Below are 13,513 nucleotides of genomic sequence, written 5' to 3'. Positions count from 1 at the left end.
CTTATCTGACAGGCTGCCATTCTAACTCGATGTGCTAGAGAGTGAACTAGAGTTTATTTTTTTGTTCTTGTCCTCCTTCGGCTTGATGTACACTGCTGCTATGTTATGCACGCATGGGAGATAGGTGAGAGAAAGAAGAGCCAGAAGGGGCATTGCTTAAAAAAGGATGGCCAGCAAACAGCTTTAGTTTTCGGTCCGTATTCTTCACTTTCTCTTAATTAACTAAATAAAACAGTTTCCTTATCCTGTTCTGACGCTCTCCCTCCAATTAAACCTTTCCATGGCGTGCGCCCAGGCAGGTGAGCAGGTGTCGGGAGTTACTGGCAGCTCTGAAGCTCCTTTTTCAGACGAGGCAGTTTGAACAATGGTATTGAGATGAATGGGTTTGGCTTCATCTAATGTCTCATTAACACGCTGTGTAAACAAAAGGAAAGTAAAAAAAAGAACACACACAGAGCAGCAGATGGGAAGGGCAGCATGGGCAGCAGTAATTTGTTGTAGAAAGACAGAGGAAGTTATTCTTCTGGAGAGGGAAACACAACTCTATGCCAATTTGCAAGTGAATAATTCTGCCTGAATGATGTATAGGTAACTCCTTTGAATAAATGAAGCCCATTGAAGTGAACACAATGCTGCTTGGATGAGCCTCACAGATTGTAGTTTGATGTTACACCTTGTTATTTTCTGTAAGAACACTCAAGAGCCTTGATTAGCGTCATGGCCAATATTAAAGAGCCAAAAGGAGCCTGACAACCACCATCAATGAGGATTACTTCAAACTTCTGCATACACTATAGCGTTTGAGAGCACTTCACTCCACCAAGGTTTTTCTTCAGACGAGTAGTTTGTTTAATTTATTCACCTAACAAACCAGGTTTCTTTGTTTTGTTTTATAAGCTTAAAACAAGAACAAAGACGACGCCTCAATGTCATACATTTTCGTCTGCCTTTCTTCAGTTTGTCGCTTACCCCCTTTGCTTTTATATATTCTTTTTGCATCCTCATTCTCTTATTACAGGGCAGATGATCAAGTGAAGATGTCTCATCAAGCCATTGATTCCCTCCATGACACCCCTAGATAAGGATTGTTTCATATCTTATTAGTTTAGTCAATTTCTTTTACTTTTAAATATTGTGTGGGAACAGTAAGTTACTAGGCTCAACTCAATACACCTTTTTGTATTTTAAACTGTTTACAAACAAACATTCAAAACCTACTTTCAACTGGCAGTGATATAGTGATATTAAAACAAACAAACACACATACAGTACCTAAAATTAGGATTAATCGGAATGCTGAATCCTACGTCATCCCAAAAATTATTAATAATGCCTTGCCGGCCTATTTCTGGTTGTTTTGGCTTGATCTATTCCACCTAATATGACATTTGAAACATCTTTGTACAATGGATACCATATCAGAGAATATGGAATAAATGAATACATAAAATAAATAATAATAAATAAAATATCTTTATCCCTAAATATTTAAACACATTCTTTAAAGTACATTAAACTGTCAAAAGGCAGCTCGCTCAGTACTTGGTAAACATCTCCAGCCAGAGCTCAGTGATCTGCCCGCAGCGCAGATCTCTGCTGCTTCAAAAACTTGCCGAGCACTTCTCCGTGGGCTCAGACACATCTGAGAGAGGAGAAGTCCCGGCGCTGCAGGCTTATTGAGACACACGTAGCAAAAGCCCTTATCTTCCAGCCCTATAGCTAAATATCAGCTGATGGAGAGTCGAGCTGTCTTACTCTGTGTTGATCTCCTGAGGCGTGGAGGCCAGACAACGAAACAACTCTGAGATGTGGTTAAGAGTCTTGGAAATCCACAAAGAAACTCCTCCCTAAAAAAACAGAATGGCTGAGAAGGTCTTGGACACATTTTGATAGGAGCCAGACGCATTGCTTGTACTCCTCTCCTCTCTTTGTGCCGTGTGGAGAGACCATCCGGACAGAAAGAGCATCACTGACCCATCGACTCTTCTCCATCACGCCTTTGCGTTTGCACAGCTGCTATACACCTAGGGATGGGTATCGTTAAGGTTTTAACGGTACTACTACTTTTATCGATACCTCTTATCGGTCCGGTCTTTTAACGGTACTCTTATCGGTTCTTTTGGAGAGAAAAATGAGGTAAACTAACTATATGTTGTATGTCAGGGACTACGGATGGAAATTAGCTCAAAGCTAAAATCCGGCATATTTACACTTGAAGCTAGGGTGACCAGATGTCCCGCTTTGCGCGGGACTGCACAGCATTTTCACGACTTTTGGTGCGTCCCGCAAATTGAGACGATGTAGAAGAAGAATAGAATAGGGAGGGATGAAACCCTCTTTAATGGTCACACATGCAGAGCACACAGCACACACAGTGAAATTTGGCCTCTGCTTTTAACCCATCCTAGTACAAGGAGTCTAGTACTAGGAGCAGTGGGCAGCTATTGTACAGCGCCCGGGGAGCAATGGGAGTGGGGGGGGGAAGGGGGGTGTCCGGTGCCTTGCTCAAGGGCACCACGGCAGGGCAGGAGGTGAACTGGGACCTCTCCAAGTAGAAGTCCACACTCCATATTTAGGTCTGGTCGGGGACTTGAACCAGCGACCCTACGGCTCCCAGTCCAAGCCCCTACTGACTGAGCCACTGCCCGCATATTTCATTTTGATTGGCCAAAACGCTTTTCTGCCATTATGATTATGTTTTAAACGGCATTATGTAAGTTGCGCTGACAGGCGACAGAGGTCCACAGTGTACGTACCCCCCCCCCCCGTTGACAGTTCATGCGTCAACATTACATTTACATGTCCCACATTGTCCCACACAAATATACTCTCTGTCCCACTTGTGGCTTTCTGTCACCTGGTCACCCTACTTGAAGCATTATTTGTCTAAAGTGTTCATTAATGTGCATTGTCCCTATTCAAATAAACGATTAAATGAAAATTAACAAATTGTGAACAAAACTAACATTGCTTTTTATTTAAATGAAATGCATAATATTTCACATCAACAGAAACAACAACGTTTTAACAAATCATATTAAATAATCTGATGACAGAACTGTGAACAGAATGGCTGAAACTTTAACAAACTAAATAACTCAGTTCCCTCTAATCATTAACCCATGTTTGAATCATTGAGTTAGCTCCGTGTGTTGCTGCTAGCATACATAACACCTGACGTGGAAACGTTACTCGTGGATGGGGCTACAGAGCTACTAGAGAGACAGTCGAACCCGGTGCATTTCTCCGTCTGAACGTGGTGCACTTTTGCAAGATGTTTAGACAAATTGCTCGTGTTACCGCCCTGACATGCTAAACTCTTATTGCACTTTAGGCAACGAGCGAGACGGGTAAAGTTTAACCACACCTCGGAGCGCGTTCTCTCCGCCATCTCCTCCGTGTGTGTGTTGCTGCATGTAGCAGCTGCGTGTGTGTAAACTGCTCCGCCCCCTCGCAAGCAGGCGGGGGAGAGAGATCTCTCGTCTGGATTGGAGAGATCGAAAATACTAAAAATGACGCATTTTGCAGTCTTTTTGCGTATTAGAAACGGAGTTGGCGACACTAAAACTGCAATATAATGTTTGTGTAGCAATAATACACATGACATATTTTTTAGATGTCTCCAGTACCGATAAAAAGACCGATAACGTCGGAGCTTAACGGTACCACGGTCTTTAATAATTCAGCCCCGGGGCCCGTTTAATACCGGGGCTCGGTACCCATCCCTATATACACCAGATGGACCACGAATGATTGCCCTCTCAAATAACCAATATTCCAACTGTTATAAAAGAATATGTATATATACATCTCAGACACATACTGTACACTGAAACCAGAGATTCCAGAACGTTACAGGCAAAAATGCTGCCTAAAATGTTTTTGATTAAAAAAAAAAAACACTTGAAAATGTTGTGGAATCTTTTTGCAAATCGGTCAATAATGCTCTACACAACTACTATTTATTCTGCATGATTGCTGTTTATCATTAGCGATATCTAAGAAGATAAGAAGGATTTTTCCCAACTTCGAAAATGTATACTCCACTATAAGGCAAATCCTTTTACAATTATGTATGAGTCCCCTTGTTATTAAATTATTATACATTCATTAATATTAATTAATATTATTGTATTTTATCTTAAATGTTTCTTCAAAGCACTTGCTGTTTTAATTTTCAAAAAATAAAATAAACTTCACTTGGCTATCTCTCAGGATAGATAAACCTTTTTCAGCCACTGTCACCGGTTGCTTCTCGAGGCCGTCCATCTGAGTAATTCTTAACACTGTGGCTCAGTAGACAGACGGAGTGCGAGAGGCAGACAGAAACAGAGCAGCAGACAGAAACAGAGCAGCAGACAGAAACAGAGCAGCAGAAACAGAGCAGCAGACAGATCAGAGCAGCAGACAGAAACAGAGCAGCAGACAGATCAGAGCAGCAGACAGAAACAGAGCAGCAGAAACAGAGCAGCAGACAGATCAGAGCAGCAGACAGAAACAGAGCAGCAGACAGATCAGAGCAGCAGACAGAAACAGAGCAGCAGAAACAGAGCAGCAGAAACAGAGCAGCAGAAACAGAGCAGCAGAAACAGAGCAGCAGACAGAAACAGAGCAGCAGACAGAAACAGAGCAGCAGACAGAAACAGAGCAGCAGAAACAGAGCAGCAGAAACAGAGCAGTAGAAACAGAGCAGCAGCCGTACAGTAGCAGAGGCAGTTGACCAAACCAATCAAGGGTCTCCTCCTCGTTCACAGCCTGTTCACAATGTGACATTTTCCACTGGAGCGGAACAGCCCGAGGAAAACAAGCTGTGTGAGCGGAACCGAAACAGGCTTTAAGATTTCAATTAGGAAGTTTAATTAACAACACTAGAAGTTTCCTGTGAAGTTGGGGTTGTCTAAGGTGCCCCCTGTGAGACCTGTCATCATCATCTCTGCAAAGAGGAAGACTCTATTGGTGTGTGCTTGTGTGCAAGTATACTGTACACAGATGATTGTACACTGTACCCTCACAGCTTGCATGTGCACTAGAAAGATGACATTGTTAAAATACACAGTGTTAATACCTTTAATGCCCAAGAGTAGCACTTGATTAAGTTCAGGGATGATCCTTCAATGTTTATTTATTACATTTGAGTTTTTAGAAAAGGACGAATAAGAGCAGTATTGAATTCAATTATAAAATGTGAATGTTATAGTTTTTGAAGGTCCTATTCTAGGACCATAACAAAAACCAAAATCCTTTCTTTGGCTCGATCCATATTTCTTTGTACATCAGAGCAATTTCCAAATGTCTTTACAGTATAAGAGAGAGTCTAACCGAGGCAGAAATACATGTTTTTGTTCTCGGGACAAACGAGGTACATGACGTACTAGGCAGAGCATCTGTTTCCAAAATAGAATCACCTTAAACTGACACAAATATTTGTTTATGTATGAGTTGTATTTAGGACAATAACATGGTTGTATGTATGCATAATTTTCCTGAGCCCCATTTATGTTTTGAAGTCTCTGCAGCGCTGCTCTCGTGCGTTGTTTGTTTCTGCTGCAGTGCAGGACAGGTAACTCTGGTACTCCTCGGGGGATATGGCCTCCACTGCTGACTGAAAAGTTTTTTTACTGCAAGAACTCAGAAGTTTTCAGAGGTGCAACTCAGCTAAACTGGAACAATTCCTTCACCCCTAACTTTGCTCTCGACAGATCAGCCAATAAAGGTAAATATCGTTTGAGAGAGGGGTCACCTTGAGGTGAAGTAGGCAAAGATGAAGAGCGCACAAGTTTAATCCCCCCAGTTTATGTTATGACCATGTCAAAGTGTCTAGGTACTGACCCTACAGCGAGTGTTACACAGGGATTAAGGATCAAAGAAGTGCACACACTCGGTATGTACTGTAAAAGTTTGATAATAATAACAGTACTATATCTTTTAGAATAATTTCTTGTACCCTTTTATCTATGGCTGCAAAATAAAATATATATGCACTTACCACGCACTGACCTTTTCATTTATATGTAAATATAAACGCAGACGTAAACCTAAGCAAATCACTTCAGAGATGAGGGGTTTTAAGATTTAACAACCATCAAGTCCGCTTTTCTACAATAGTCCTGGTGGGGAGTAACAGGTAAAGCACAGAGACACTGGGTGTTTCTCAATGTCGAGTAAAGCTGCTTCAGAGCCACTATTTCAAGCATACTACGTAATCGAGTGCCGCCGAAGTACTGTTCCAATGTCCAGCATACTTGGAAATCTACCGAGCCCGGCGTACTTCGTTTAGAGAAATTTCGAGGCTGCACATGAGTAGACTCCGCGGTCTTAAAATCCCCACAATGCTTTGCGCACGGACCAATTTCCCCAAATCTGTGGCGGAAGATGCAAGGCGGGGCCTCTCGTATGACGCACACCTGCACACTTGCTAGCCTGTTCCACTCTTTGTTTTCCGAATGCCAGGAAGTATTCTTGCCTCGCTTCTGAAGCAAGATGCTCGCGATTGAGAAACACCCACTGACTATATTTTCTTTGAAGAGAGAGAAACACATCATCAGCATTTGACTCATCCTAACTACTTTAGAAGCAGTGTGAAGCAGACATAGTCCTTGGTCAAGGACAATGGCAGGAGAATTCCTTCTTAACATACTTTTTTTTAGCAGTGAATGAAACCCAGCACCCGGAGGAGACCCACGCAAAACACAGAAAAAAGATTTTCATTCCACACAGAAAGGCTCCGGTGGGGCCTGGAGGCGCGTCCTGCTGGGATGCTTCAAAGCTAACCACAGAATCACGCACCTCCCACTGAACAGGCACCAGCTGAATAAAATGAGCACTTACGTGTTTGAAGGTTGGTGATGACGGTGCCGCTGGTGAGGGGTCCTTTGGTGGCGTACAGAGCCACAGAATAGGTGGTGCTCGGCTTCAGATTGGACAGCTGGTGCTCCTGCTTGTTGCCTTCCACCAGGAAAGTGTCAGCTGTCACTGGAAAACATAAAAGGTTCATATGTTTACCACACTGCTCCCGTTATTATTTATCTCTGAAAAGACTGCATTCATTTGTCACTCTTTAGAAATAAGCTCCTAAGCATGTTGAAACTTAATCTCAAATGAATCCTGCACTGTTCGGCAACCTTTGGGGTGCTCTTTGAAGTTGAAGGATTTCTACACTTATTATGCTTTGAGTTGAATTTGCTTTTGGGGGCAACTCTGCATAAATAAAGCACACTATAAATATCTATTGCTTATACAATCTGACTGAATATAGAAGAAATGCAAGACTAAGAAAACATCTTCTCATCTAATTTTATATCCCAGGAATCAGTTTAAGGTATTTTCACGGCTAATATAACCGTCTAACCCATTTGAAGTTTGAATTATGTACACATTTAAATACGGATCAATTATCATCAATGAATCAACTGTGCACAATTGCTGATTAAGAAAATAATTGTGTGACATGAGCAATAATTTAATTTGACTGGAAAATACATTTAATATAACTGCTGGGTTGTCAGCAGCTCACTGACAGGAGGTGTTTTACAACAGAATTTAAATTTGTAGTAATATTCCTCTTACGCCAGACTTTTTTTTACCCTAAGTGTCACAGTGACAGTGATGTTTGTGAGGAATTAAACATGCAAATGTGTCCATGCTAGAGTATTAACCTATTTTAAAGAAGGTTTGACTTATGGATCCCATGAATGTAAGAGTTTTATGAGGTTGTGCCAATAAAAATCTGTTTTGTAATGCAGGACAGTACCTGATGAAATATGAGATGTATTGACCTTGATGTGACACACTGACACTCAAGGGAATTGTCCACAACTTTATTATCGCACTGTCCTAAACCCTGGCTGGGGATGCTTTCCAACTATGTGCTCAGCATAAAGAAAGTGTCTCAGTATCTGAGATGATCTGGCTGCAGTCCAGTCAGGCAGGGTGTAACGCACAAATTGACTCAGAGAGCTGAGTTATACAGATTCCTCTGGATAACTCCAGGCTTAGACAGTCGAGTCATGTGCAAATGAGAAATATCCTTCCCATACAATTTCATCCAGGCGGCTCCTAAAAGTCAGGAGGGAAATTATAGTTATCAAGTTTTATTAAACCTTTAACAAACTATTTATTGAGTCAAGGCTGTTAAAATTGAAAGATGTAATATAATTACAGATGGCTTTAGTTATGCATAAAGCAAAAAACAGAATACTGCCAGAAAATATACAAAACAAATTTGTTTTATTTCAGAGGATGAGCATCATAGGAGGAAATTAAATGTTAAGCATCAGTTTGCACGTACTACTTTAAAGCAGATGTGTGTCTCTGTAGTTGCCGTAAAGAAGTGGAATTCTTTGCCGAATGATTTAAAGGGCTGTCAGAACATTTTTATGTTTAAGAAAATGTATAAAGAAAGTGTAATTAGACAGTATGAAGTTGACTTTTGATTGTGTTCTGGTTTTATGTTTCAGTATTTGTAAGCAACTGAGACTGAAAGAATATTGCTTTTATTTTACTTTTTAATGGTTATTTCATTTCATTTGTTTTGTTATTCTTTTGTAAGAAGGGGCAGGTAAAATAAGATTTTCTTCTCCCTACTCCTTTCCACCATGCGCTATACAAATGAAAAAAACAGTATAAGTGTACATGTTTTGTAAAGTGTACATGTTTTGTTTTAAAATAACTGCCATGTGTGGAATAAACAAATACATAAATAAATAAACTGGCTAGTTTAAAAAAGAAAATAACTGAGAAAATGGGTTGATGTTTGTTTAAAAATACAATTTCCTTACAATCTTTTTTTATTTCAGTGCTCTCGCTGTGTATGTCAAGATGTTTTATCTGTGGCAGTGTTGCCTACTGTAACTTGGCAGTCATCCACATGGTTCAGGGAGCAAATTATAAACTGACTCGGAGGGGCAAAGCAATATGGCTATCTGTTACCTATCTGGATATGGCTGTCAGACAGTGAATACACGGGCTGCATCAGAAACATATGCCCTGTAAAAACCACAATTTGTTTCAAGGCTAAGTACTTCAACCGAGCATAATGAACTCTCTGGAGCCAAGACAAATCGATCCATATTGCCTTCAAGGATCGTATACTGATCTCACTTCTTATTGGAAAAACCTTGACGGTACCTAACATATCACCACACGTTGCACATGAATGACCAAAACAAAATCTGCTCATCATGCTCTGACCTTACAGCAGCTATCACTCTATTACACTTAAAGCAAATCATTGTGCAGAGTGCTGTTATCAATAATAATTTGGTATGTAGTTGTACAGTGCTTTTCACAACCGAGGTTAATAAGTACTTCACGACACACAAACATGACACCTACAAATGGCAGCATAAGATAAAAGGCTGATTTGTCAAATGCGATTCGCAGTTTGCAACGAAAGCAGTCAAGTGACATCCAAGAAAGTGAGGCATTACAGAGAGAAAGGTGTTGATGATTCTGTCCAAATGCTTTAATTAGTATAATTCTCGTGCTTTGATGGCGGTTAATCAAGCCGTCTTCTCCCTGTCTAATTAACAGCAAATGCCTCTTAATGGCAGTTCATATTACTCACCCTGGTTGTGTGTGAGGGTCAGCACGTAGTTGTCGACACTGGAAATGGGGGGATTCCACCTCAACAGAGCCCCTTGGGGAGTGATGTTGAGAGCTGTCAACTCAGCCGGCATGTCCATCGCTAGGATTACAACACAACACAAATATAAGCCCAGACAAATACAACAATAACAGTATTTTCAGTGACATCTGGCCAGTATGACAGCAATGGATCACCTTGAAGGACCCTTAAATGTCAGACAGTCTAAATGTTGGCTACATACTGTATCAGCCAAACACATTAACAGCTTTCTTTATCAAATTAAAGAGCAAAAACATTAACATTCTTACAATTCAGAAGCTGAAACCACAGTCTGTTCAAATTAAAATAAAACTTAAATGGTCTCTTTTGTCTAGCATTTGTCAGATATTTTTGAAAACTACACTAGCATAATTTTGTTCACAAACTGTGGAGCTGTGTCAGTCACTTACATACACAAAGACATTGTGATTCTGTACACAATGGGTCGAGTTACAATTGTAAAAACACATGGAATGCCAATTACACCTAGACAATTCAATACAATTCAAAATGGAAAACCATTATTCAATCCACATCTTAGTTGTCATTATGGAAATCGAGAGACAGAAGAGCTTCACATCTACACTGATTAATTATGACTCTCTTGCCATTTTGATCACTGTTTCCTCAATTCATAGACACATCAAAGATAAATTATGCAGTCAAAAGGCTGTAGAAAGTCTGAGAAACTCTCCTGAGCCTGACGCTTCCCCAACCTTTTCCTAATTTCATTCTCAGACTGCTAGACATGGCAACATTGAGTTTGAATTTAATTATACCTTTAACCTCGGTGTTTCAACCCCATTTCTCCTCAGGCATGTTATTTCTGCGCAGTAGAGAGCGTAGCAGCAGAACACACAACACCACATGTGCTCCAAAAGCTCTGCCCAGATGAGGTAATTAATGTTGCCCTGCCCTCATCAGACAAAGAAAAAAAAGTTGTGCTCATTAGCACAACGAAGTGAGTTTGACTCTTCCTTATCTCTGCGATAGATGAACAAACCTGATTAAAAGCATTACTTTAATTGCAAAAAGGTTTAAGTGAATTTAATGGAGACCTGCCAAGTCAATTAGTTTGGCAATGGAGATGGAGTTGAGATGGCCAATAAAGAAATAAATAAACAGGTCATCCACCTTCAACAGCCTCTGTGATAATCCAATCATCACTCTCCATCTCCTGATTGCTCCGGTGGATCGCAGATTGAGCCAAATACATCACGCTCGCACTCGAGGTGCTTAAGATTCAGAAAAGGAACAAAAGGCTGCTGTGGGGCATAATGCTGCGTTGCAGTCCCATGCTGATGGGAAGCTCTGCTCAATTAAACCTCCAGAAATACAAGAAAGCCTGAGCATTGACACAATTATCCTGTAAACCTGCTGTTTCCAAACACTACATCACTGACAGCAGAGCAAATCCAAATGCCAATTACACAATAAGGCAAGTACAAAGTCATACTGTATGTTGTGCTTGCAAAGCTAATTGCAGTGTTTGCCTTTAAGGGGGTCAAATGGACCAAGAAGTATTCTTCCCAGGGGATGAAATAAAAAAAACTGTAGACACAGAACATCAGGTATATACTGAAATGAATATTAACATTATATGAGAAATGATATTGGACAAACTAGTTCAGACATACCTTTGATTCCTGTTCAATTGCTCAAAACAAATGAGAGTTTTGGGTTATCGATAAATGAAACAAGTCAAAAAAATGAAGGACACCCCATTGGTTTTAGTAAGGTTTACATTTGCCACTTTTACATATACTTTATTCAGTGCTTTTTCCTAAAATCGGCCTCAGAGAATTTGAAAACTATTCTGTATCTAGAAAATCTGACCGATTTAGTGATGTTTATTACTGTGATGCTTGAAATTAGTTTTCCAAAACTCTAATCATTGCATTGATAAGTGCAATAACATTTAGTGGTGAATTCTACTGTATGCGATTATCTGATGAAAGATGGTCGCATTAGACAATTGCTAAAAGCTAAAAATATTAAATCATAACCGATCATGTTGAGAATTCCCAGTCTCCTCTTTACCTGCTAAACATTAGATCAGGATTTTCATAATGTTAAAAAGGCACAGAGTGGTGTTCCCTCTCTATCAAACTAAGTGTGGAAACATCGGTTTGCAGTGCACAGCTTACAGCTTATTCACAAAATGAAGACTAACAACTTCTGTCCTTGATTGTAAGGGAGAGAATAGGGCACAGGCATGTTTGTATTGACGTATGAATCTTTGTTGGTGTGCTATTATGTGTGAATACATTGAGTATTTGTGCTTTGCTGGAAAGGGTGTTTTTAGAAAAAACTTTAGATGTGACGGTTGACCATGAGGTCAGTCTGCTGTGTGCTGTGACTGTGGCCATTATAACAGCAGACCGCAGCAGACAGTGCAGTTAGAGAGACACATCGGACCATTTACTCCCCAGTCCATCTCTGCATCCCCTCTCATTACAATGGAAGCAGCACTGCCTCACTGTAAAGAAAAGCAGGTTATCAGTGTGAGGAAGAGTGACATGCAACCATTGTACCTAAGGATGTTATGCTGAAAGGAGGTTGTACTGTATAAAGCTACGTGGAACATTTGCACTGCTCATTGTTGATTGTGAATGTATTGTATGTGTAGGAAAACACATTTATGTAACGCTCATTATCATAATTCTTTATTCAAAGAAATACTGAAGCGACTTGTAAGCTAATGTATTACCGAACTGGTCGTTTTCAGCTGATTTGCTGGTACCTGCTGTGCCTTTGTATGAAGTTTCTTAACTATAGTGTTAACGACTGTGCAATAATAGCCCGCTGTATCACCTTTGATTTTTTCATTATGAAGGTGTAGTCTTGCAGCTCTTACTGTAAGTAGACATGTCACGCTGAGACTGTGACTTGATGTGTAGCAGCGGCAAAATGTGTTACCCCGAAAAACTGCAGACGATTTCACAACAAAGCCTAACAAGAAGAACGGCTCTCTGACGAGGAAAATAAAGGTTTTTGAAGATGAAAACCATGCAGTGTATCTTTGGAATAGCTCTGTCATATGTTAACAAATCATTTCAAATAGAAATGCACATCCCTTATCTATCTCTTCTTGAAATATCACATATAAATATTGTGAGTAAAGCAGAGAGGACTGTTTCCGAACAGTTTTGAGAAAAGTAGGTGTCGTGGCACTTTGCTAATGAGCGCCGTTATTAGCCTTTTGTTATACCTAAACATAGTCCATTTAGTTTCAACGCTCCCAAATTCATCTGAGATTAGCAGCACCTGCTGTGTTAGCTCAATGAAATATTGCTCCCTGCTTCTTCATCCCCCCCCTGACAATAATTGATTACGGAAGAGAAGTAAGTGGCAATTGCAGCGTTATTCAAGTCATTACATACTTGGCCGGGCCATGCAGGATTACTTTTCCAAATCCCCTGTTTATGTATTGTTGTTGAACGGCGGCATTAGAATGTCCCTGGTTGGGCATTGTGTGATGTGAGGAAATGTTTTTTACCTTTTCTAACAAGCTTGACTTTAGAGTTATGTTCTTTGCAGTCTATTACAGCCCCAACGGCTCTGCTCATTGTAAGTACACTGGGATTGTTAAAAAGGAAGCTGATGATAAATAATTGCAGGGGAAGAGCCAGGCATACAAGTGAAAATAAGAGACGGAAAGGGATAATTTTCTTTTTTTCTCACTGGAGTTTTAAACCTCGCAGCTCTTGGTTAATCAGGTCTCATTTGCATTCAAACTCACCTCCTGCGCTGGGCCCTATTTAGCTCTCTTTCTTTCCCCCCGCTGACGCTGACACACACACACACACACACACACACACACACACACACACACACACACACACACACACACACACACACACACACACACACACACACACACACACA

At 40.5% G+C, this 13,513-nt stretch overlaps 1 protein-coding gene across 1 annotated transcript in view; it reads right to left on the bottom strand.

The window, feature by feature from the left end:
• Positions 1-13,513, bottom strand: part of tnr (tenascin R (restrictin, janusin)) — a 161,753-nt gene that overhangs the window by 23,210 nt on the left and 125,030 nt on the right. Inside the window, exons 23-24 of the mRNA XM_034137721.1 lie at positions 9,566-9,685; positions 6,829-6,972 (exon numbers count right to left, since the gene is read on the bottom strand). Coding sequence (XP_033993612.1) covers positions 6,829-6,972; positions 9,566-9,685 — 264 coding nt within the window. The remainder of the gene's footprint in view (positions 1-6,828; positions 6,973-9,565; positions 9,686-13,513) is intronic.

This window comes from Trematomus bernacchii, unplaced genomic scaffold, assembly GCF_902827165.1.
Source record: "Trematomus bernacchii unplaced genomic scaffold, fTreBer1.1, whole genome shotgun sequence".
Classification (NCBI taxonomy): Eukaryota; Metazoa; Chordata; class Actinopteri; order Perciformes; family Nototheniidae; genus Trematomus; species Trematomus bernacchii.
This window is presented reverse-complemented; position numbering and strand designations above follow the sequence as displayed.